Here is a 25,581-nt window from a genome sequence, read left to right as displayed (position 1 = left end):
TGTACTTGTTACTGTCTTAGTTTGAATGAACTCTCTGTATGTTGCTGAGCAGAAGCTTGAATGAACTCTCTGTATTTTTTGTTTTTTATGTTGCTCTAATGACGTTACTGATCAAGCTGAGCTGATCAATGCTGTTGTAATGATCTCTCTGTCTCGTTTTCGTTAATGTTGCTGTACTGACGTTTATGATCATGTATAATGTGTAATGCTGTGACAACGTCGACATCTTCTCGCATGAGTTTGACAATGTAAAATTGTATACAAATGCTAGTAAAATTGTATATAATTTGTAACTTTCTATGCATTGAATAAAATGTGTGTTTGCTTTTATTTATTAAGCTTGTAATTTTTTTCCAAATTTTTTTTTTGTTGCAACTTTGAAATTTAATTATGTTTTCAATTTTAATGTTATATGTTTTATTTAAAACTTATCTTTTATATATCATTACTCCTAAAAAATACAAAAAAATAAATAATTATTTTACTAAGAGACAACAAAAGTCCTACCAATAATCTATACTTTAGGGATTGTCTCTTAAGCTTTGTCTCTTAACATAAAAACATAATAAAATAAGCTAAGGACTCATAAAAAAGTCCTACCAATAATGTTGCCCTTAGTTTTTTCCGTTATTAGTTAATTAGTATTTTGAATGTTTTATATTATGGATATTATTATGTTTCTGAATGTTAGATATTTTCTTTTAATTTCATCAAGATTTTAAAATTTAAATATTTGATTTTAAATATTATATTAAATTCGTAACTAAATACAAAATCCGAAAATAAATAAATAAAGTGGGGTTAATTTACGACCAATGAACATCTAGCGTCGATGTATAATGGTCGTTCATTTTGCGACAAATAAACATCGACGGAGAGGCAAATTGGTCGTATATTTACGACTAATATACATCTAATCTGTGAGACGTAAAAGTGCGTCACATTTACGACTAACTCTTTTGCGTTTACTTTACAACCAAATGATGAGTCGTACTTTTGCTTCTGCTTTACGACTAAGTTATTTACGTTTAATATACGACCAAACTCGTAGTTGTATATTTACGTCTGCTTTACTACTAAAGCGTTTAGTCGTACATTTACGACCAATTTTTCGCGAATAGATATTTACGACCAGTGTCTAACGACCAATCGATTTTTGAAGCTAATTAGTCGTAAAGCCTATATTACGACCAAGTAGCAACGAATACTGTAGTCGTTACTCCCACGTTTTCTTGTACTGGATTGTTTTGATTTATTTACCCTAAAATGATTGCGAATAAACAAGAGCGGTCGTTTGATTTATATGCGCATGCCAATTTATTACATAATAGTAACCAATTTCTTAGTTATTTAATATATAATTATTATTTTCTTATTTCATAATATGCAAAAAAAAAACATAAAATAAATAATAAATATAAAGTATTTATTTTGGACAAAGCGCAAATCTTAAACTAAGTATGTATCTCTTTAATAATTTTAAATCTTAAATATTTTCTAAATCTCAGCCCAAAACAAAATAACGAAATGAGAATACTCTCAAAAATCAATTTTTATATCGAGCAATAACCAAAATAAAAAAAAAACGACACAAAAATGAGAAAAATATTGAAGATAGATATGATTGGCACATGAATGTACACTTCTTATAACAATAATTAACTTTTAAATTGCTAAATCATGATATAAAACCGAGCTGGGATAGTTTCATTGTAACCAAATAGTAGGTCTAAGATTCTTCGGCCTAAACGTTAGGTTCTTATGCGATAACTGAGTTTTTGACCTAAAATATTTTAAAAAATGGGATCAACTCATTAGTAAGCAAATTATGTAATTAACAAAAAAAAGAATTTAAAAAATTTGTTTAATGGTCAAAAAAATTTATTCGATCAATAATATAAATTTTATTTTCCATACGATATTTCTGAAATAATTTTCATATAAATTCATCATGCGCAAACAAAGCGCATGTCTTATCCTAGTTGTCAAGAAGAAATGTGCAAAATCTTAAAATTACCTCCAAGGGTGATAAGTGTAAGCAAAACCATATGGCTGAAGTAAGAAAGACCAGAATGTTCTCATTGGCTATATTGTAAATGTCAATGATTTCTGCCTCTACCAGCTCCGGCGAATTCTCAATCAGAAGAACCTCACGACCAACGAACCCTGACATTTTTAAGTATTTCAAAGAAGGAGCTTTTATCACATAGCGTCCTCCATCTCTTTCCACTAGGTTATCCTCTTCCATTATTAGTCTTTGTAACGATGGCACATCAATAGTGAAAGTCTTCACATCTACATAGCTTCCTCGAATGATCAAATCTTCAAGTCTAGGGCAAACAGATTCTTCATCATTGAACATCACATAGTGAAGGTGCAGCTTTCTAAGAGACATCAAGCAAACCCTAGAAGGAAAGTTTAAAAGAATGCTATGTTTGAGTTTCAAGAACACGAGTGTATCATTCCAACTACACAAAACACTTGGGAATCTGACAAAGCTGTCCTTCATAAAGAAAACGCTGAGTACCAGTTGACGCACTTTGCGCGCAAATGCAACCCCAATCCATATTCCAACATCGGAAGCATCGCGTTCATGTTTAACTTTTAAGTGCAAACTCTTGAGAAAGGGAGCTTTGTGCAAAGCCAGAGACTTGTAAACATGCTCCGAAAATGAATAGGAGTCAAACTTGAGATTTGGTACCATCTTCCAAAGATATCTCCAACGTTTAGACAAAAAGCTAGTGTATATCACATCTTCGGTTCTAAGTGGAGATAATATCCGCAGAAGCAAATCATCAGGTAATGCACTGAGTCTGTCCTCATTCACAACATCTCGATTTCTCAAACTCTCACCACCGATTTTTCTGCCAGAAAAATTAACCAAATAAAAACATAATGTTAGGTTTCAAAAAGTTAGGGTTTGGAGTAAACATAAACGAAATGAATTGAATCATATGATTTTTGTTCCATTTTCGTGAACCAAACGCAAACACAGCCAGCCTAGCACACGAATCTAACAAAAGCTTAGAGATGATAATGGTAACGGTGCAGCAGCTTCATAACCATTCTGATTAGTTAAAAAAAAAGGACCAGTGAGCGACAAAACCCTGGGGTGTTATTGGTTTATGTATTTTAATGGATTTGAAAATCCAAACAAAATTCAATGTTATTGGTTTTGTGATTTTAAAATCTATATTCAAATGTAGTGTTATTGGTTTTATGATTTTAAAATAAATTTCAAAATCTAGTGTTATTCAAAAACAAAGATTTATTTAAGGATTTGATTTGAAATTGGATTTGAGTGGATTTATGCATATGTTTTTAGAGTAAAAATACAAAGGAGCAAATATTGAGTTCAACCTTGTTATTTTGATTGGATTTGTAATTTTTTTTTTCAGTTCTTTACGTTTGGACAAGTTTTCACGTACATAGTATGTTTTCTATTTGGCAACCCCGTCAATATCCCAAAACTTATGTATTCAGTCAATATATTATTATCGTGTTCATCATTACCTTCTTCTCTCTGGGAAACAAATGAATTCTCAACTTGTTCAATTTATAATCACCGGCAATAGTTCAAAGTTTTTAGTTATATTCTCTTGTATGTAATTAACTAGCTTTGGACCTTCCTAACTGTTACCTTGTCACTTTCCCACACTAACCAACAAAAATTAATATATTCCAACAATTTCTCTCTCAAAACATTTTCCCTCATGAACTAGTAAGGTCGTTATTTAGGTCTAGTTACAATTCACCTATTTTGAATTATTAAAATACATCAAAGTCTCGTCCCACTTAATTTTAATAACTCGTTGCTTACTTGATTGGATCGATCCACTTTATTGATCCATTTTATTGATTCAATTTAGTTACTTGCTCGACTGAATCCATTTTATTGATTTATAACAATTCACCTATTTTGATTTTGAAACACATAAATTATAACTAAATCCACTTGTTTGATTTTTAAAATCTTGGATTTACCAAAAATTTTTAAATCTATATGATTTGTAAATCCATTAAAATACTAGAACCAATAATCCCTAAGTCAAAAAGTCGAGATACGTGAAATAAAAGGCTTTTCTAATAATGGGTTAATCTTATTATCTTAGCCCTTTTAAGAAAAACCCAATCATTCACGTAATTAAAGCCCAATGAGGAAAAACCTCTTCTGTGACTTGTGTGAGCCCCTATTTTCTTTAATAATAATGGGATATTGTAGGTCGGGCCGTTAAGGTGAAGGCCCAATCAAACAAAGAGTCAGCAGCTATCTATCTATTAGGGTTTTGGTATTTAAATAGTTTAACCTAATCGCCAAAGAAACCTAGACATTTTCTCTCGTCTCGCCGCAGGAAAAAGAAAGCTCTCTTCAGTGACATTGTGAGTACTCTTCATCCTCCGTCCCCTGTGATTTTCTAGTGAGACCTATCGTTAGACTGTGTTCTTGAGTTCATTGTCTGTTTTGCCTCCTTAGTGGGTTAATGAAAGTATCTTCCTTGTGGTGATTAAGACTACAGTTGCACTGATTGGCTTTGTCAGATTCGTTAAGAGATTTGTGATTGCTATATCATATTACTACTGCCTAGCCTTTCAGTGTGAAGTTACATAATATGATGAGGCTTTTGAATCTCATCGATTTCATGCTGATGATTATTAATTACATTTACAGCTGAGGTGAAGAAATGAAGCACAACAATGTTATCCCGAATGGTCATTTCAAGAAGCACTGGCAGAACTATGTCAAGACATGGTTTAACCAGCCTGCCAGGAAAACCAGAAGAAGAGTTGGTTAGTGATATATGTTTCTCTTTAAACCGTAGTCTCTCTTTATTTAATTTCATCATTTGTTTGTATTGTACTTTTACTCAGCGAGACAGAAGAAGGCTGTGAAGATCTTCCCTCGTCCCACAGCTGGACCTCTCCGCCCTGTTGTGCATGGTCAGACCCTAAAGTACAACATGAAGGTCAGAACTGGTAAGGGATTCACTCTTGAAGAGCTCAAGGTTTGTATTCTCTTTTTTTCTTTTAAGTTTTCTTGTTGGATGTTTTGTTCGTCTTGTTTAGTCCTGTCTTTGATTGATTGAATCAAGGCTGCTGGAATCCCCAAGAAGTTGGCACCCACCATTGGTATCTCTGTTGACCATCGTCGCAAGAACAGATCATTGGAGGGTCTTCAATCCAATGTCCAGAGGCTTAAAACCTACAAGGCTAAGCTGGTCATCTTCCCGCGTCGTGCCAGGAAGGTCAAGGTACTAGTTCAATCCTCCAGTCATGATTCATGTTTTGATTGGATTTTAGATGTGTGCTCATCATAATTGCCTATTACTTCTGTTTTAGGCTGGTGATTCTACTGCAGAAGAGTTGGCTAATGCCACCCAAGTCCAGGGAGATTACATGCCTATCGTCCGTGAGAAGCAAGCAACAGAGCTAGTGAAGCTGACCTCTGAGATGAAATCGGTCAATGCTTACGACAAGATTCGTCTAGAGCGCACAAACAAGAGACATGCAGGTGCTAGAGCCAAGAGGGCTGCTGATGCTGAGAAAGAAGAGAAGAAGTGAGGATCCTTTCTTGTTAGGTTTAAAAAAAACTCCTTTATCTTTGTCATCGTTTGGATCTCTGTTTTTTTGTGTGTATCAGACTGTTTCTTTTTTGGTGTTTCGTCAGTTTTTATCTATATTTGCTTTTCTGGATTACTTCCTAGAAGTTTGCCTTTGTTCTACTGCAATCGATTATATTGTAGAGAATCTTTATATGATTGTGTCATTGTTTTGTCAATGACCAAAGAAGAATGAGATCCACAAACCACCTTTCTAAAAGTCTTCTTGCAGCAAACTTAGAACAGACGGGGCATGGTACTTGACCTTGGTGGATTCAATCTTTTTAATGCTAACATGATCAACCCCAATAAATGGCCTCCTATTATATACTCTTTTAAAATTGTAAGGGATTGCTAACAAGAGCTTCTAGCTAAATCCTTGGAGAAGCTTTACAGCCAAATGGTTTCTACAATCAACAGGCTATTTGTACATATATATGTGGAGTGAATAATTGAACGGATGAAATGGCATAAGAAATGTATAGAGCTGACAAAAAAAAGTGGAATAGAGGATGAAGAAAACCTTACTGTCGGTAGGAATACCCTAACAGCTCCTAGCATGGGTGGTCTGAACACAGCGAATTGAAACATTGACGTAAGGTTCCAAATTTTTTTTAAAATATTTACATAGAAAAAGGTTCTTGAATTTGTAAAAAAAATTTTTAGAAAATCCTCAGTAAATTGTTTTAGGTCTCCAACATTTCAGGGACGCCTCTGACCTAGTGAAGTGAGGAGTCGAGTATTTGAGACACTTAGGTCTTGTCCTGACCAAAACCATCACAACAATGCATAAAGCTCGGAAGGTTTGAAAGATATTGTGTCACCATGAAAGCATTTATGAACCTTTCATCATCTGAAGGAGATTAAGCCACTATTTTCTCACTAACATACTTTTCTCTATTGGTTAATATGAATTAGAAAAATATTTAGAGAAATTCTCTTAAATATTTTTTTTTGTTTATTTTCACAAAAACAGACTTCAAAGAAAAAAAATGATCAAACAAAGTTTTATTAAAGGGTAATTATGCATTTATACTCGAAAATTAGGGTTTAGAATTAATGGATTTTTGGAAATAGAGTTTTAAATTTAAAAAAATAAAAACTAAATATTAAAATTTTCAAAACAAAAAAAAAGTACTATTTTAGTTATTTTATTTTTGAGTGTTATTTCTGTGACAAAATTTTAAAAAGTTTATTTGAGAAAATTGCTCAAATATTTACTCAAAAAGGTACCTAAAACATACGTCTCGAAACAAATATCAATCACTTTTAAAGTTCCAACTTGTGATTACCTCATAGAAAAAAAACTGTTACAAGATAGGATAATGTAGACTGAAAAGGCAAACATAGCCAGACAACCAACAAATTTAATATGGGAAAATACTAATGGTGTCTTCTTCTAGAAGTCATGGAAAAGCAGAATAGCATCATCAAGTTTAAAACTAGCCGAAGTGAGCAACACACTCTTAGCTCTGTACTTATTCCGTCTCTCCTTCAATGCTCCTTCTAGTTTCTCCATTGGTAGCAACAACAACTGCCCCCCCACACACAAAGAAAAAACAATTTACACTAGTTTAGCATTAGGATCATCTTTCAATCGATCTTTTAAGTGCGAGTCTAACCTCTTTCTCTGAATCCTTCTCATGGGTCAACCTGAGGCTCAAGTTTAAGGAAGCATGATACATCTCATCTAACATTCGCCTCGACACAATCAGCTTGTTTACCTTCCACAACAGGAAGGGCATATATACTCCCGTGACCGCCAATTTCTAAAACAACAAAAAGAGGACAAGTAAGAATCTCCGATCAACCAATCCTCTTTAGCTTTAAAAGTTTTGGTTTCAACTTGGCAAAAGAAATACACTCATACCTGCATATGTAAGTAACCATCTTTCCACATCTTCAAAAGGATTTGTGGCGTGTCTTTCTTTTCAGTCAGTGCAGCATCAGCAATCTTAAGACAAAGATAAAACAAATTTTATGTAGAGTTAAGAAACATGTATTACCACCTATCTTTCTACATTAAACACGATCACTCACCTTATCGGTTTCAACAAAACGGTCTTCCTGTGATAAGTATCTGAACATTCTGAAAGCTTCTTTCCCGTATCTTCTCATAACTACTGATTCCATCTAAAAACATCTCATTTTAATTAGTTTCAAAAATGTTTTCAGGAAAAGTATATATATATATATATATATATATATGAATGGAACACACCTCATCTTTCTGTGCAACGCTGATAATGGATTTAAAATCTGCAAATGAAAATAACGAAATACGTTTCAAATCCATTATCAGTTAACCAGGGGTTTTAGAAGGAAGTTAATATACCAACTATGTATGAATCATCTGATTCTATCACAAAGGCTGGTAGATAAGAAGACGTTGCACTCAATTGCTCAAGGCATGCTTCAACTCGCGCTTGTGTCATTTCACGGCCTGCGTCTGTCTTTATAAGCTCTTCGTAAATGGAACCCATTGACATTGGAACTGAAAAGAAGATAGGTGTACGTACTATGATAAAAAAAAAAACATTGGGAACTTCAATCAATTGTATAGAAAACAAGAGAGGACTTTACCGGACTTGTCGGTTTTCGCCTTCTTCTCCTGAGATCTTCCTACTTCTAACATTGCCTTCATGACATTAGCACATCCTTCATCTCTCCGCTCTTTCACTATCTCCACACACGCCTTAAAAAGAAAAAAAAAGAAACAGATGTTTCATAATAGTGATGGAGTAGGCAAAAACAATATATGAAATGCCAACAAACAAGAGTTTTATTACCTTATGTCTAAGGCGGCGGATGAGCTCCTCGAAATTAGGACGCCAAATTACCTCATTGCTGGGACCTGATGAGTAGTCCACTTCAGGTTGTTTACGCTAAAATACATTTCGGTTCAAAGAGAAAACATCAACACAAAAGATATATATTCAGTGCTTGTCTGATGAGATTACAAAAACATCCAAAACTGGTAATGGTAAGAATGGTGATACCTTCCCCTCAGGGATGTTGCTATCGTCATCTGCTACTGTTGAACTAGAGTCTTGCTCGAATATAAATGGAAACCTTATTGCGTCAACAGGAGTTGCAGCTTCGAGAATACGCTCCTCTAAGCTTTCCGGTTCCTTAAAGATCTGCAGCAGTTCCCAAAAAGAGTAAACAAACAAACGTAGAGAGAGAACACAAGGTATGAATGAATTACCTTGGAAGCTTTGGCGCCTCTTTTCTTTTGAGCAGGACCTTCATCTTTGTTGCCAAGAACAGGTTCGGGAGAAGGAACGCGCTCAATAAAACGTGCAGCAACCAGTTTCTGAAGAGAATCTCTGATCGCTTCTGAACCCATTGGTTTTTTTGAATCTGATCATAGGCAACAGATTAGCATCCAATCCACTCGGGGTGGTTAATTGCGATTAAAATAAAACAGGAGGAGTCAGTCACCTCTGTCTCTATCTATAAGCTGTTCCAAGGTAAGCCTACCGTTACTAAGTAAACCATCAAGCAACCCGCTGCACTGTACACATAGAGTAAGGGGGTCATGAAACGTGATTAACTTTAGTGTTCGGAACGATGAAGATGAAGGAATCAGACCTGAGAGCCAAGCTCTTCGTTAACAACCTTAGAAAACTTGTTATACCTCGCACCGTGAATAATGTTGCGAAACAGTGCAATGTACTGAACAGTAGCTTTGCTCTCTGAACCATCTATACATATAATAAACAAACTTACTTTTGAAATTCATAAAAGATTTATTGATTGATCCGGACCGGGACTAACCGGGAGGGTCAATAGAGAAAGCTTGAACGCAGTTATGGTGAATCAAGAGGTAGAGAATATCCTTGACTTTGGTATGGTTGATGTCAGATTCGGCTAGACGAGAGATCTCTCGGGAGGAGAGAGGTCCTCTCCGGAGAAGACACTCGCACACTTTCTGCAAAATATGTACTCATCACTGAGGGAATTGAATTCATTAGAGAACATATCGAAAAGGACTTAATAATTACCGATGCGACGGAACCGAAGTGTGAGGTGATGATGTGGACGGCGTAGACGATGCCGAACTCAGTCGCCGTCATGATGTTAATTCGGTGACGGTGGTGTTTGATCGATCGTAAAGGTCTCTCAACTTTTGTGTTTCCTGGTGGAGTGGAGTGGAATGTTTAACCTAAAGCCCAATGTTATGGGCCCGCTTTTTCTTATCCTTCCAAATTGATCCAAACAATCTTTTGGTATCATACAATAACTAGCGCCTTACCCTATTAGTTTCGTTATTTTTTAATAAAAAAATATTAATCTGTTTAATCTGGATATCGGTTTGGTTATAGGTTGTTTTTTGGTTTTTAATCACCTAAAATATAACTATCATTTTAAATCAATATTTATTTGGTTTGTTTGGTTAAAATGTTTGATGTTTTTGGCTTTTTTTTCTTGTGATAATCAAAAATTACTATTATTTTTTTGTTTCATGTTATGAATCTTAGATAGTCGTAATGTCGAACCAATGGTTTCATATTATAGTTTCTAAACGGATAATAATTAAAAAAGAAAAAAAATTATTAAGACAAATCATTTTACTACAATTTAGTCGATAGTAAAACAAGCATTAAGAAAAATAATATTTTAACTTCCAAAAAAATTAGATATTTCAGTTGTGATAAATACTTAGTTATAAGGTGTTCACGTCAATGTGCACATGTATGTGTATGTAAAAGTATATAAAGATGATTGATAAATATATAAAGACTAGTATTATCACCCCGTGCTGAGCACGGGTTAGTTTTTGATTGTATTTAAATGATCATTTTATAAAATTCTAACTTTTGTTTTATCAAAACTAAAAACTATTTTAGTTACATTCTAGAGATGAATAATAGACCTATAATTAGAAGTGTTGCATTCAAACAACATAGTTAAAACATAGAAGGGGCAAAACAAATGTTAAAAAGATAATTTTGAATAGAGATAATTATTTTTAATATAAATATTAAATACAGCTAAAAGTTACTGATATGATCCATTTCAATTTTATTTGTATACTTTTTATAAATAATTCTTCTTTAAAATATAAATCTAATTATTTTTAATATAATAAAATAGTGAAACAAAAATAAATTATGAAAGCCATTTAAATTTTTATTGAAAGTATTATTAAAATGTTAAATATATAAGATATAGTAGAAAGATAAATGGCAAACTAAAACTAAACAATACATTTAGGATATTTTTTGAACTTACACTTTAGTACTCTTCTCCGTGGCTTTCCTTTTCTTAAACAGTAATCAACAATCTGGAACTCAAGGATAAGAACGAAAACATGTACTGTAAAATAGTTAATTTGCACATAATAGACTCATAAACAGATTTGTAAAATATTTGAATATATTTGTAAATACTCAATTTGTATATAATAGATTATGACATACATACTTATAGTCTGTTACCTAAGTTGCTAACAAAGCTTTGAGTTTTCCTTTTCTTTTTGAAGAATTAGGCTTTGAAATGGGAGTAATTTTAAGCACCCATCTTCAACCTTCAACCTGAATCATGTAAAAAGAATCAAAGAGCATTAAATTGAGAAGGAAACAAATAAATATTGTATGAAGAAAGGCTACACTTGTATAAAATAAATAAGCTTGTGTGGATCTTTGCTACACTTGACCGCAAAAAAAAACATGAAGAAGAAAGATGAAAGGAAAGACTGATCGTTTGAACTGCAGCCATAGAAGAACCTCATACAAATATATGTAAATAATTATAGGTAGTTAGTGAATGATGATCGTGGATGTCCAGAGCGAATAACCGTAGGCGAGGTGGATTGATTTTTTTTTGTCTGGTAACTACTAAATTGATGTCATTTTTTTCTGTTTTTTCAAATTTTTATTGTTTTAAATCATTTTTATTTTTAATTATGTGGCAATATATTATTGGTTGAGTGACTTGTAATTTAGTATATAAAGGATACTGTTAATTAATATTAAATGACATTTTTTCAAAATAATACATGAAAAATAAAATTATTTAAAAATGAAATTATTTAAAAACAAAATATTATAAAATTTATATAAAATATAATATATAACTTATATATAATTCTTTAAATATATGTATATCTATGCATATAACGGATCAAATTGGATATCCGTTCCTATAAATATTGATATTTGTGATTTGTTTTTTTTTTACGGATATTGCATTTTTCGTATTTGATTTGCTTCGTAGAGTAACGAATATCCGGATTTTTTTGTTCGAATCAAAACGGATAACGAATCGAATCAAAATTTATGAATAATTTGTCCAACTCTATTCGTAAACAGCAAAAATAACGTAAAGAAGAACCATGCATATGAGTTTTATATTAAAAAAAACGTAAAGTACATAGTGTGAACATATTTATGTAGAGTTTGACTAAGAAGCTCTCTACATGTGACAAGTGTACATTTTAGTGTGAACGCATTTATTACGACGCTTGTACACGTAACATGTGTCCAGTTTAGTGTGAACGCATTTATTATAATGTTTCTCTTTTAATATATAAACTAGGTAATAACCCGCGCCTTGCGCGGGATGTGATTATTAGTTTCGTTATTTTTAATAAAAAAGACAATAAATCTGTTTAATCTGGATATTGGTTAGGTTTTACGTTTTTTTTTGTTTTTAATCTTCTAAAATATAACTATTATTTTAAATTAATATTCATTTTAGTTTATTCGGTTAAAACATTTGATTTTTTGGTTTTTTCGGATAAAAACCTAAAATAAATATTATATGTTTATTTTCATATTATGAAGTTTAGATAGTCGTCATGTCGAACCAATAGTTTCATATTATAGTTTTTAAACAGATAATAGTTTAAGAAAAAGAAAAGAAAATTATTAAGACAAATCATTTCACAACAATTTGGTCGGTAGTGAAAGAAACATTAAGAAAAAATATTTCAACTTTCAAAAAAATTAGATACTTCAGCTGTGGTGAATACTTAGTTATAAGATGCTCACATCAAGGTGCACATGTATGTTTATGTAAAAAGTATATAAAAATAGTTGAAAAATATATAAAGATATTGTTAATTAATATTAAATGATATTTTTGTTCAGAATAATACATGAAAGATAAAATTAAAATTTATTTAAAATAAAAAAGACCTTGACATTAGTCATTTTTTCATCAAAAGAAAATAAAATTATATTCGTAAATAGGGGTGGACACATATCAAGTATCTGGATATTTGGAAGCATTCTTGTCGATTCGATCTTTAGCCACCTAGATATTCGGTGACTCCGATATCCGAAATGTTTTAAAATTTTAAAGAATATCCGATTTGATTCGTAAATAAAATAAAAATTTTAAAATAATTTAATAATAACATTTTATTACAAAAATAAAACATTATATAACCTTTTAATTCTAGTACCTAATATAATAAATTTATATTGTAAAACTGATATAAAGTTAATATATATAACATATATATATATATAATTCTTTTCATATATGTATATATATGCATATAACATATCGAATTAGATATATGTTCCTAAAAATATTGGTATTAGTGATTTGCTTCTTTTTTGGATATTGTATTTTAGTATTTGATTTGTTTCGTAAAGTTTCAAATATCAAGATTTTTTTGTTCAAATCAAAACGGATAACAAATCGAATCAAAATTTATGAATATTTTGCTCAATTTTATCCGTAAACAATAAAAATAATATATATATAGTTTGGCTTTTGATTCGTTATCTATTTTTGTTCGAACCGAAAAATCCAGAGTTTTATTGGAACTATGTATGTGAGTTTTATATTAAAAAAATCACAAAGTACTTAGTGTGAACACATTTATGACTATAATGTGAACGCGTTAGCATATTTATTATCAAATCATTGTGAGGCTGCCACGTGTCTATTATAATGTGAATGCATTTATTACAATGCTTCTCTTTTAATATATAAGGGATTTGAGATTGCTATTGCAACATATATATTATTAAATCATAAAAGCTTGTTACAAGTAATAAGCTCTTTTTACATTGTGTTTGATGTTAACTTAAAACTAGAGCTCGATTGCGCCGATACTTTATTTCATTTTTATATAAATGAATATTATTTAAATGTTTATTGGTTAATATTTTAAAAGGCAATTCTCTCAAATAGTCTTTTGAAGTTTTTGTCACAAAAATAGTCCTCAAACAATAAAATGATCACAATAACTTTTTTTTTATTTTGGAAATTTTAATATTTACCCTTCAATAAAACATATTTTGGTCATTTTCTTCCTTGGGTGTCTATTTTTGTGAAAATAAACTAAAAATGGCTATCTAAGGGAATTTCTCTATTTTAATGTCTTCTCGTACCTGGCTTTATGCAATCCATCCACTGGTGGTTATGGTTCTCTGAATCGCGTCTGGCCGTCTGTCAGCGTGTGGTTGGCAGTGGAGATGAGACTGTACAGTCTGGTTTGTGAAGGACCCTAAGTTCGGCCCACTCGAATGGATCAGATTTGAATATGAATTCCAGATGGAGAACTGGATGGATTGAAGGGTCGCACAAAGGTTGCGGAGTGGCCTTTGATATTCCCGGATTCAGATGGTGCTTGATATGACTCACAAGTCCACCAAATGAAAATCTCGATCTGTTGCTTGATATGACTCACAAGACCAACGAAAAAGAGAAGTGTTTGCTTAGATATGACTCACCAAGAAACTAAGAACAAGTTCTTTAAACGAAGAACAAAGAGTTTAACTCAAAACTTTAGACAAATTGATTCCTGATTTATTAAAATGAAAGAGTTTCATACTTATAGAGTTTTGTAGATCTAAGAATTAAATAGAAAAGTAGATCTAGATACTAGTCAAAGTGACCGGTTTCTGTCCAGATGCATCCGAACCAAAGCGGTAAGGATCAGCACATAGGCGGGACGATCAGCAAGGGCCGCATGACGTTCTAATCGGATAAGTTGTGTTCCAACAAAGCCCAAGTCTTCTGATATCTTAAGGACCCTTGCCTTAGAGAAATGTCCAAAGGAAAAGTCCATGATCGGATCGGACAAGGTAGAGAGATCATCAGCATGGTCATCGGTACATGCGGTACGAGCCAATCGAGCCAAAAGAGAGAAATCTCGATCATTTTGTGAAACCTCATGATCCAAGTCAAGTCTGGCATGATCCACGTCAAGTCTGGCATGATCCAAGTCAAGTCTGGCTCGGCTGTTAGCTTTGGCTTGTCGAGATGGCTGGGAAGGTCGCGTACTTGTTCGGCAAGGCAATCAAATATCGCTGAACCGGTGGATTTGTATTAATCGGTTAAGTTTACAACTGGCTATTTTTACCTGAAGATCTGCCTAGTTCAGACATACTATTCAGTTCACTGATTCATCCTGAATATTAACGCCAAAACAGGATTGACCAATGTCAGCCATTTGAGCTAAATGCCAGCTTTCTCTCCAGCCTTGAATAAATGAGTGAACGTCTGACTTTGATCATCATCATTAAAACATTCTAAGTAAAAACATTCTCCTCCCTGTACTTTGCGAGTCTTGATGATTTCAGACACCGTGCACTTACTCTGGCACCTAAGGCCGCAGAGGAATATTCTTTTGTTTCTTGTGCAATTTCTCACTGAACTATGTAAAAGAAAGCCAGATAACTTCAAGGCTGCTGAATTTTTTTTATAAATTAATAAATATATATATATATATATATTTACTCCAAAAGGACCAAAACCAACGTTAATAGTTTTTTTCTTTTTTTTGAGGCGGGCGGGGAAATAACTGTCGGTTATGTTCAAAATAAAGAAAGTGTCGGTTAGTGTATAGAACACTCGGACACGCATGTTACTTTCAGACTGGACCTATATATGTGGCCCCTCTTACCTGCTTGCAGCGCTGGAAATGATTCGAGACAGCTTTTATTCTTATTATTAATTTTATCTCTTTATAATTATTAGACACCTCTTTCTTCAGTGCCTAACCAATCAACTCTACTAATCACAGCCGCCGTATCCTCCTCCCTAGTCCCAAAATGGCTTATCTCCGGCGAGCGGCCACCGCATTGATCCTCATTATGCAACTCTTCACTCTCTCAAACGCCCACAACATAACCAAAATCTTGGCCAAAGACCCTGAATTCTCCACTTTCAACCACTACCTCTCAGCCACTCATCTGGCCGACGAGATCAACCGCCGTCAAACCATCACCGTCTTGGCGGTTGACAACTCAGCAATGAACTCTATCCTCTCCAAAGGCTACTCACTCTACACAATCCGCAACATTCTCTCCCTCCACGTCCTTGTCGATTACTTCGGCGCCAAGAAGCTTCACCAGATCACTGACGGCTCCACTTCCACCGCCTCCATGTTCCAGTCCACCGGATCCGCCACGGGAACTTCCGGTTACGTCAACATCACCGACATAAAAGGCGGGAAAGTTGCTTTCGGTGTCCAGGAAGACGACAGCAGACTCACGGCTCACTACGTCAAGTCCATCTTCGAGAAGGCTTACAACATCTCCGTTCTTCACATCAGCCAAGTCTTGACCTCGCCGGAAGCAGAGGCTCCGACCGCCAGCCCTAGCGATCTCATCCTCACCACGATTCTCGAAAAGCAAGGATGCAAAGCTTTCTCCGACATGTTGAAATCCACCGGAGCCGACAAGACGTTTCAGGACACCGTCGACGGAGGCTTGACGGTGTTCTGTCCTTCCGACAGCGCTGTCGGAAAGTTCGCGCCCAAGTTCAAAGCCCTCTCCGCGGCGAACAAGACGGCGTTGGTGTTGTACCATGGCATGCCGGTTTACCAATCGCTGCAGATGCTTAGATCAGGTAACGGCGCCGTTAACACGTTGGCGACTGAAGGCAACAACAAGTTTGACTTCACCGTTCAGAACGACGGAGAGGACGTGACGCTTGAGACGGACGTTGTGACGGCGAAGATCATGGGGACGTTGAAGGATCAAGAGCCGTTGATCATCTACAAGGTGGACAAAGTTTTGCTGCCGAGAGAGATCTACAAGGCTGTTAAGGCGGCCGCTCCGGCTCCTAAGTCAAGTAAGCACAAGCCTAAGAACGCGGAGGCTGATGGACCAAGCGCTGATGCTCCGGGAGATGATGACGGTGAGGTTGCTGATGATAAAAACGGTGCCATTTATGTGATGATGGTTTCAAGAAGCAGTGTTTTTGTGTCGGCGATTGTCTGGCTCTGTTTTGGTGTTTGGCTCATGTGATGTTTGTTAATCTTGTTTCCCTTGTATTATCTTTTATATTTTTCTTGTCTGATCTTTTAAGTTTTTTTCTTTTTTTTTTTTTGAGTTGGGCTCTGTTTGTGAATTGTGAGTTTGGAGTTCATATCACTTTCTTCTTCCATGTTTAAATATACATTCAACATTTTTATCAAGTTCACTAATCTATAGGGGGTTATTAACACAAGGAAGCATCACAAATAGTTAGAACCTTTGCAAGTAAGAAACTGCAAAGCAAGGAGCATAACTTAAACTCAGGAAAAGTGTCGGTGATTGATTCCTTGTGTGCAGATGATTGCTAGCTCCCTTATTGAGGACCAGAACTATCACTACTTACAGCCTTACAGAGTTACAGGACTAACAATTAAGAAACGGAAAGAAAGATTAACCTGAAAACTGTATTAGAGTTTGCGTGGTGGCATTTGATATTCATAAACGCATTGATCACCTCTTTAATCTAATAAATGACTAGCCACAGATATGCAAAGATAAAATGCACAAGTGCGCTTCATTTGGCATTCAATGTACCTCAAATCTTGATTTCAATTTACGCTTATACCATATGCTACAACCATTCTCATTTTCTCAGTGACAACAATTCTAACGCTGCATAAACAACAAAACCCACCAGCGGAATGGCACAAATTTTGCTACAAAACAAATACGAATTCGTTCAATTTGATGGCACTTCACAAACTTCATAAATATGTCAATATAAGATCCAAAAGGTACAGAGTCTACATTTCTTTTAATTTATTGAGCTTCCTTCTTCCACATTGAGCTATATATATATATAACTTAAAACCCCTTCAAAATCTCGGTAATTTCTCATGGAAAGAGTGTTGCCTTACTCTTCCTTTGCAGCATCGCCATCTGCAACATCCTTCTTCTCGATGGTTTGTATTGTTTTCTCTTCAACGCTTCTGGAAGTTTCGCCAACAGTAGTAGCCGAAGCTTCTTCTCCAGTGTTTGTAGAATCTTCTGTTTTTTCTTTACCTTCTTCATCCTTCTTCTGAATGGTCCCGACTTTGACATACTTGCTCATGAACTTGTACTCCCAGTCTTGTAACGCATCTAGCTCAAAAGGACCGAGACCCGAGATGTCTCCGGTCAAATCGTTCTCCTCAAAGGACATCTTTGCCAAAGCTCGGCTTGCATCTTTCCCTGCAAACAGAGCGTAAGGTCCACCTGGTCCATAGAACATCCTGCAGAAAAAAAGAAGAAAGTATCATCATGTCAATAAGTGGCCCAGCAAGACAAGTAGAATGAATACTGAAAAAGCTACCCTTTGGGGCATGAGAATATAAGATATGTACTACAGATGATGGATGCTATGTACAAGCACAATATGCTCAGTGCTTCTAATGGTACTGTTCCAACTTCCAAGAAAAGAAAAGCAGATTGAACAAGAAGAGAATATTCATACTAAAGATAGCATCACACAAAGTTATCAGTTCAACGAAATATACTTTAACTTCAACATCCATGAAACGATGAAGGTACTCAAAATCAAAATTATATAATTGAATAATAAACCTTAAACCCCCAATTTCAGCAATAATCAATAACGCGGAAGAGAATCTGGACTCTCTCTCTCTCTCTCTCTCTCTCTCTCTCTCTCTCTCTCTCTCTCTCTCTCTCTCTCTCTCTCTCTCTCTCTCTCTCTCTCTCTCTCTCTCTCTCTCTCTCTCTCTCTCAAGCATACCTGCTCTGGGAAACATCGTAGATCTGGCCTTTGATCGCCATGAGAAGGGGCTTTTTAGAATCGGAACCGTCATACTGCTTAAGCTCCTCCTCCGTGATTTCCCCGAGCTGAACCGGCGGCGGAAGAGGCTCTGACTGCGGGTAAACCTCCGCAGAACGAGGGCGGTGTTCCTCGGGAGAGGCGAAGAAACCGGAGACGACATGGTAGACGGCGAAAGCGAGAGCTAAGACGGTGAAAAACGCAGCGGGGGAGAGTCCAGTGTAAGCTTTAATGGTTTCCTTGAGCGTCTCCCATAGTTGAACCACCACCATCATCATTACGCTATCCAAGACTGGTCTCACTTGATATTTGCTTCTTTACATTTTTCATAATTTATTCTATTAAAACGGCAGTATCACCCATTGATAAAAAAGTTATGTCTAACTATCTATTTCTTTTATCTATGAGACCACTTATTATTATCTTTATATAATTGTATCTGATTAATTTAAAAACTACCACGTTCAATTTTCTTTTTTAAACACCAGCACGTTCTTTTTCATCCCCTATTAAAAAATTACCAAAAAACAATTTAGTAAAATCAATTTTTTGTCCATGAAAGGTGACCGTGTGGCGTACATGCTTGATCGGTGGTATTCTATGTCCTCTAAATCGCCTGAGTAACTGAGTTAGCCGGCCACCTAATTTGGTAAAAGTTGGGATCTCGATTGTTAAAGTTTCTGTAAAGATGGCAAGATTAACAAGTTTATACGATTAAAAACCTATATATTTGAGAAGTTTCATAATGTTGACAAAAACCGGAATGACGACTGTAAAAATACGAGACAAAATTAGGTTTAACATAAAGAAGAAGATGTCACGTGGTCTTTCTCACGTGCCTTTACTATCATAAAATGGGAATGAGCCCATAAGCCATCTAAACAGTGTGATCCATTAACCCACATGGTTTTTCGTAATAAAATTTTAAAACTTTTAATATCAGAATGTATTTTGTTAATACTACTGAAATCAAATTTCAGGATATAATACTACTGAAATCAATAAATATATAATACTAATGAAATCAGTAAATATATTTGGCTCCAATTCTCAAAACAAACTCTAGCCCTATATATTCATATGAATATAATTTATAAAATAAATTTTTAATTTATAAAATAACTTTTTTTCTAAATTTAAATTATAACTAGATTTTGACCCGCCCTTTCAAAGGGATAAATGTTATGTCCAACTATGTATTTTTTTTATTTTAGGGACTTTATTATTCTCATTAATTTTATTTAAACATTAACAGGTTTAATATAATTAAAAAACTAAGAACACAAATATAAAAATAAAAAATTTAAAAATAATTTTTTAACAAAAGATATACCCGTCTTTTGAAAGAGTGGGTCAGAATCTAGGGCACAAATTTATATTTTAACAATATAATAAATTCAATACAATTATCAAAATACTTTACTAATCTTTTTTTTTAAATACGCAAATATGATCACAGATAAAAACACAAATATGATTACAAAAAATACATATATGATACAAGGAAAGACACAATTACATACTTATAAAACTTGATTTATTTAATATACTTACAAAAATTATCTATTCTATTAAATTTATATCATACAAAAATATGATTATATACACACAAACATATAAATTATATTAGGCAATAATTTAAAAACAAAAAATATAGCCGCCCTCTCGAGGGCGGGTCACTATCTAGTTTATACTTTAAATCTTCAATTATTATTTTGGCTTTCGAACACATATATTATTTAGACTTAATTGGCGTCCATATACCCAGAAACATCATATATTTGCACTCTATCTTTCATAAACAAAAAAAAAAACAATTTCAGTTTCGATTTTGGCTCTATTTTTATTTGGCTCGCCTTGTAGTAGATTCTAGTGACAGATTTAAGTATCTTTTCATCGCATTTGGTGCTAGCATCAAGGGATTTCCATTCATGAGGAAGGTTGTTGTGGTCGATGGCACATTCTTGCAAGGAAAGTACAAAGGGACTCTACTAATTGCATCAGCACAGGATGGCAACTTTCAAATATTTCCAGTAGCATTTGCGATAGTCGATACTGAAAATGATGAATCATGGAAGTGGTTTTTCAGACAACTCAGCTGTGTGATTTCAGATGATGAAAGGCTTGCTATTATTTCTGATAGGCACAAATCAATTGGAAAAGCAATAGCCCATGTATATTCAACTGCGGGAGTTTGCACTTATCACTTGTATAAGAATGTCTTGTTAAAGTTTAGAGGCCGCGAGTTGTTTGGCTTGGTTAAAAAGGCAGCTAATTCATACAAGCCTTCAGATTTTGAAACCATATTCGATGAGATCAAAGCACTGCACCCGGCATTACATGGTTATTTACAGAAAGCAGATGTACGCAAGTGGGCGAGAGCTCATTTCCCTGGTGATAGGTACAACTTGAATACGACCAATATAGCTGAATCTATCAACAAAGTGCTTTCAGATGCAAGGAGTTTGCCGGTTGTAAGACTTATAGAAGCAATAAGGCAAATGATGACGCGCTGGTTTTCGTCACGTAAAATTGATGCAAATTCAATGAAAACAACTCTAACTCGTGGAGTAGAGAAGCTTTTAGAGGTAAACCTGATTTTCTATTACACATGAATGTTTTGTGAACACAATACTAACATTTGAGACATACTTTTGTAGGGCCGTGTACCTTATGCTAAGACGCTGTGCGTGCAACAGATAGATATTCATCAATATCAGGTGTCAAGTATCTCATCTACCCACATAGTGAATTTGACTGAGAGAAGTTGTTCATGTCACAGATTTGACTTAGAAAAACTACCTTGTGTTCACGCAATTGCAGCAGCTGAAGCGACAAAGTTATCAACCATTTCATTGTGTCATCCATACTATCTTACAAACTATCTGTACAACGCTTACTCTGTGGCAGTAATGCCGAGAGATGCTGATACACCAGTCCCTAATAATGTCGCAGGAAAAATTTGTTTGCCTTCCGAGGTTCGCCAACCACCAGGGAGACCCAAAAATTCAAGAATGAAGTCTTGGTTTGAGAAAGGTGAAAATAAGAAACGACCAAGAAAAGAGCACAAATGTTCGATTTGTAATCAAGTTGGTCACAATTGCAAAACATGTCCTGTTGGTTAGACAATGCGTCATTTGTTTCTTGGTAGACAATTTGCTATTATTTTTTTGTTAGACAATTTAACTTCTATTTTATTGGATTCTGGTTAGATAATTTGTTCTCTGTTTTACTCTGTTTTACATGAAAGTCCAATTTTTTTTCCCAGAAACCACTAATTCGATCACCCAGCCTCAAATCGATAGAAAATTGACAAATTGAGATCAAGTCAAGTGAAACGACTTGGTTTATCACCTTGCTTTCACGATTTTGAACTAAAAATCACAAAAATCTGCAATCTTCGTGACCCTAGAATTGATCTGAAGAAGATGAACTTATTTACCATTATGCCATTAATGAATTAGCAAATGCAAAAAAAATAAAAACGCTCTCTGCTGGGTTTGAACCCGTGAAGTGATGGGCGAAAAACAACCCAAATACCACCAAACAACGACACATCTTATGTATAGACCTGCATCAATAATAATATTATTCTAAAGGCACAAAAGAACACAGTTTTGAAGCTAATTCAGAAGCGTGTTTGATCAACGTCTCCACAATCTTCCACATCTCTAGACTATCACAATTTCTCGAAATATTGATTTCAAAACCAAACCAAACCATGAAAATGTTACACATCCGAAAAATGAAAATACTACATATCCATAACGTTCAAGACATAGAATATCATATCAGAAACTTAAAATACTACAGACCCAAAACCTCATCATAGATCTCAGCAGCTAACTTAATACGCATTGCCGGAATGCACTGATCAGAAAGTCCTTCAAAACCACAGCCAATCGCCTTACACTCTATATACTTCAGAGCGTAAACATCTTCGTGAAAGGACGACACTCTTCTAGAAGATCCGTGTGGCTTGGGACAACTGTCTGTATGCTATCGTAAACATGGATTATTTTCTTGTCAAGATCCACTTCTAAAGCGACCCAATGGTCACCATTTATCAAGTGGCAAAGAAACAACCGATCCACATCCTTCAGCCACTTTCTGTTGTTGGAAAACTCTGTAGGGTGATTGCCATTGAACACCTTCTTGTAAGTATCTGAGAACTTCCACGTTTTAGGATCATATTTCTTGTAGTCTCTGACCCATTGAACACCTTCTTGTAAGTATCTGAGAACTTCCACCAATCCTTGCATTTACTTTTTCATCTACAGATGCGTCTACTGCAGTCAACACCTTCTCAACAATGACTGTGTTCATACTTCCAACCTTTGCAGTCAATGTGTTCATTGCTTCCATTAGACCAAGTTGGAATGTCTCATCTCGAGTTGAGTTAAGGCTGGATCCGCAAGCATGCTACAACACAGTAAACAAACTCAGCAATAAACGTCAAGCATATATGTATAACAAAAGGCTTATACACTCACAGTGGATGTCCTCTCTTTTGGCATTTTTTTTTTCATACACGCTTGTTCTTCACTCACCAATTTCCTTTTCTCTTTGTTTGGTACTGGTGCAGTAACGCGAGTTCAGGTTCCAATACGTATCATCGATCTCACCATGTAGAATGTCTGTGATCAAGTTGTGAAGATCATCATCAACCTTGTCCTCTGGCCATTGAGGGTATATCTCAGCTTCTTGCTTGACAATGAGATGTCTGACTCGTACCTACCAATCAAATAATGCAAATATGTTAGTATCTTAATATGTCAAGTGATCACTTTAAAAAAAAAACAATAATGAAGAAAAAAAACGTAACCTTCAGATGGAGACTTTTCTCTTTTTTATAAAAGTCATCCCAGTTTATACGGCCACGAGATCCATACCAGGAGAGAAGAGGAACTTGGTTACCCTCAATATGATTCCCATATTCATGCCCAATACCAGGTATCGACTCATACACCCAGATGAGAAGAGCGTGTACGCATCCGCGAAGTGTATACTTGTTCCTTCCTTCATATGAAACAATTTTCACTGAATTTACCAGGCTAGAAAATCCCACACGCCCCCAAGGGTATCTGTCATATGCTTCTTTGTCTAGGACTCTCTTTGCTTGATCCAAAGGAATTCTACTGCCTGAAGAGATGCCAAGTACTCCAATAGACAAGACACATAGTAAACCAATCATTCTTCTCTTCTCAAACGACCAATTCCTAATTTTAGTGAACAACGACAGCAACTCAGAAAGCATAGGACCATGTGAAGGAGAGACACCAAGCTCTTCCCAAAATGGCTTATGATCAACCTCCACCTCTTCATTTATGTTGAAAGGCTCGCAATTTAAACCTGTAATATCACCAAACTCATATAGCGAAAACTTAATTGGCTGACCTTCTATAGCATACCATATCTCATGGATATTATTAACCACCAATTGCTTTGTAAGTAAATGGTGAACCGCCTTGGCTGACCAGGTATAATTCAGCTCTTTCAGCCTCATAATAACTCCAACAGATGATGTTTTAATGGATTCCCACGCATCTAAACCAACTACTTCTTCCACCATCTGTAAATTAGCCAAATGACAGTTATGATTCATGCTTCCACTTTGCAATGGACATTTCCCCTCTTGATAAAGTCTTGCTGGATATTTTTTTCCACTTTTTGATGTAGTCATCCGTCTGCAAAATTGTAAAATGTAGTAAGTATTAGAAAATTTATTTTTTTTCCAAAAACATAGAAACGACCAAGACTGAAGAACACAAACGAGCCAGACGATACCCAAACTGATATCAACAAATGTACAAACGAAAAACACTTCTATCTACTCTGTATCAAAACAAAATTGAATTCATTTGATACTCAATATTAAAAAAATAGTTTGATAGAGACTAACCTTTGATGGCAAAATAGGTGAATTAAACTGATTGATGTGGAGAGGAGCTTATAAGAGTGTCGAAATCAATGAGAATAAGAGATGAAAGCCTTGAGATTCGACACAGCTGAGAATTTTCGAAAGGGGGTTTAGGTTTCGTCGCTTGGGTTTTGGATTCACTTGTCCTATGTGAATCGAAGGTTTTAGTGGTTGATTAGGGTGTGGAGATGAAGAAATCGATGATAAATCATGATGGAAACTAAAGAGAGTTAAGAGATTGAGGATTTCACAATTTGGGGATTTAGGGTTCTTGGGGTCATGGAAGAGAAAAGTATCGTGAGGATATTTTTTTTTCAAAGAGGTTTCACTTTTTTTTGGTCAAGTAAGAGTAATTTTGCCTTAATTTATTTTTACTGGGAACTAATTTTTTAACCGATGGGGCATTTCAGTCTTAATTATGCATTTTCTATCTTTCTTTTTTTTGTGTGTTAATCTAGTCATTAGTCATAAAATGTGAGTTATTAGAGGTAATTTCCCTTAATTAAATCCAATAGTTTTATGTAGGTGTGTAAGATGTTTAATATATGTAAGGTGTGTAACCTTTTTCTTTTAACGCCTGATTAATCATGCTATTACAACGATGAGAATATTACAAAGACGATTCTACAGCCGACATTCTACCACCATATAAAAATACACGCCTGACTGCATTGTAACCTTTTTATTAGAAAAATGTTCTTTTTTAGCTTTTTTCATTATCTCTTTTACCTCTTTATTATATTGTTCTTTTTTTTTCCTTTCCTCTCGCAAACACGATTCTCATCTGTATTTTATTTTTCTAAACTTTACTTTCTAATTATTATTTTAGTTTATTCCATTCCAAATTCAACTCAGTTTGTATTTTAGCTATCTCCAACATAAACACTAATCGCTCTCGTAAAACACTATTTTTATGTTGGAATCAAATCTCCCAAAATTCTATTTTAAAAGTGTTGTGTTGGACAGCTATGGAGACTAGGTCCTCTTTCCAACGAATTGTTCCATACATGATTTGTTACTTAATAAATCGGTAGATACATGATTTGAGAGTTGATATATTTTTTGATAAATTGTTTGTTATCTGAT

At 34.6% G+C, this 25,581-nt stretch overlaps 7 protein-coding genes across 9 annotated transcripts; 3 read left to right on the top strand and 4 right to left on the bottom strand.

The window, feature by feature from the left end:
* Positions 1-147: 147 nt before the first annotated feature.
* Positions 148-2,890, bottom strand: LOC103873678 (FBD-associated F-box protein At3g49020-like; the record flags this gene model as incomplete). The annotated part of the gene is made up of 1 exon (XM_033273510.1): positions 148-2,890. A coding segment is annotated over one exon (912 nt), but the record flags the coding sequence as incomplete, so codon positions are not given.
* Positions 2,891-4,233: 1,343 nt separating this feature from the next.
* Positions 4,234-5,776, top strand: LOC103873508 (60S ribosomal protein L13-2). 2 transcript variants are annotated; one of them, XM_009151916.3, is made up of 5 exons: positions 4,234-4,380; positions 4,670-4,788; positions 4,870-5,003; positions 5,091-5,249; positions 5,338-5,776. In XM_009151916.3, exons 2-5 carry the CDS (start codon positions 4,683-4,685, stop codon positions 5,557-5,559), a joined length of 621 nt encoding a protein of 206 aa, XP_009150164.1. In that variant the 5' UTR covers positions 4,234-4,380; positions 4,670-4,682; the 3' UTR covers positions 5,560-5,776.
* Positions 5,777-6,838: 1,062 nt separating this feature from the next.
* On the bottom strand, positions 6,839-9,832 carry LOC103873509. Its single transcript, XM_009151917.2, has 14 exons — positions 9,605-9,832; positions 9,378-9,531; positions 9,192-9,304; positions 9,042-9,114; positions 8,806-8,960; positions 8,597-8,737; positions 8,387-8,482; positions 8,181-8,292; positions 7,933-8,091; positions 7,819-7,856; positions 7,638-7,730; positions 7,468-7,551; positions 7,220-7,366; positions 6,839-7,131 (listed from the first exon to the last, which is right to left on the bottom strand). Exons 1-14 carry the CDS (start codon positions 9,674-9,676, stop codon positions 6,997-6,999), a joined length of 1,572 nt encoding a protein of 523 aa, XP_009150165.2. The 5' UTR covers positions 9,677-9,832; the 3' UTR covers positions 6,839-6,996.
* A 5,636-nt stretch (positions 9,833-15,468) lies between these two features.
* LOC103873510 (fasciclin-like arabinogalactan protein 2) lies at positions 15,469-16,986 on the top strand. The gene has a single exon (XM_009151920.3). It carries the CDS (start codon positions 15,617-15,619, stop codon positions 16,814-16,816), a length of 1,200 nt encoding a protein of 399 aa, XP_009150168.1. The 5' UTR covers positions 15,469-15,616; the 3' UTR covers positions 16,817-16,986.
* A 458-nt stretch (positions 16,987-17,444) lies between these two features.
* On the bottom strand, positions 17,445-18,934 carry LOC103873511 (membrane steroid-binding protein 2). The gene is made up of 2 exons (XM_009151921.3): positions 18,537-18,934; positions 17,445-18,036 (listed from the first exon to the last, which is right to left on the bottom strand). Exons 1-2 carry the CDS (start codon positions 18,851-18,853, stop codon positions 17,679-17,681), a joined length of 675 nt encoding a protein of 224 aa, XP_009150169.1. The 5' UTR covers positions 18,854-18,934; the 3' UTR covers positions 17,445-17,678.
* Positions 18,935-20,506: 1,572 nt separating this feature from the next.
* On the top strand, positions 20,507-21,700 carry LOC103873680. Its single transcript, XM_009152077.2, has 3 exons — positions 20,507-21,163; positions 21,236-21,302; positions 21,399-21,700. Exons 1-3 carry the CDS (start codon positions 20,507-20,509, stop codon positions 21,698-21,700), a joined length of 1,026 nt encoding a protein of 341 aa, XP_009150325.2.
* A 35-nt stretch (positions 21,701-21,735) lies between these two features.
* LOC117126260 lies at positions 21,736-25,276 on the bottom strand. Of its 2 annotated transcripts, none has more exons than XM_033274085.1 (3): positions 23,401-25,276; positions 23,069-23,309; positions 21,736-22,997 (listed from the first exon to the last, which is right to left on the bottom strand). In XM_033274085.1, exons 1-2 carry the CDS (start codon positions 24,256-24,258, stop codon positions 23,118-23,120), a joined length of 1,050 nt encoding a protein of 349 aa, XP_033129976.1. In that variant the 5' UTR covers positions 24,259-25,276; the 3' UTR covers positions 21,736-22,997; positions 23,069-23,117. The 2 variants fall into 2 exon arrangements, with proteins under 2 accessions (XP_033129976.1, XP_033129978.1); XM_033274087.1 differs by having other exon boundaries at positions 21,736-23,309; positions 23,401-24,262; positions 24,478-25,276.
* Positions 25,277-25,581: the final 305 nt, after the last annotated feature.

The sequence above is a fragment of the Brassica rapa genome, chromosome A06, assembly GCF_000309985.2.
Source record: "Brassica rapa cultivar Chiifu-401-42 chromosome A06, CAAS_Brap_v3.01, whole genome shotgun sequence".
NCBI lineage: Eukaryota > Viridiplantae > Streptophyta > Magnoliopsida > Brassicales > Brassicaceae > Brassica > Brassica rapa.
This window is presented reverse-complemented; position numbering and strand designations above follow the sequence as displayed.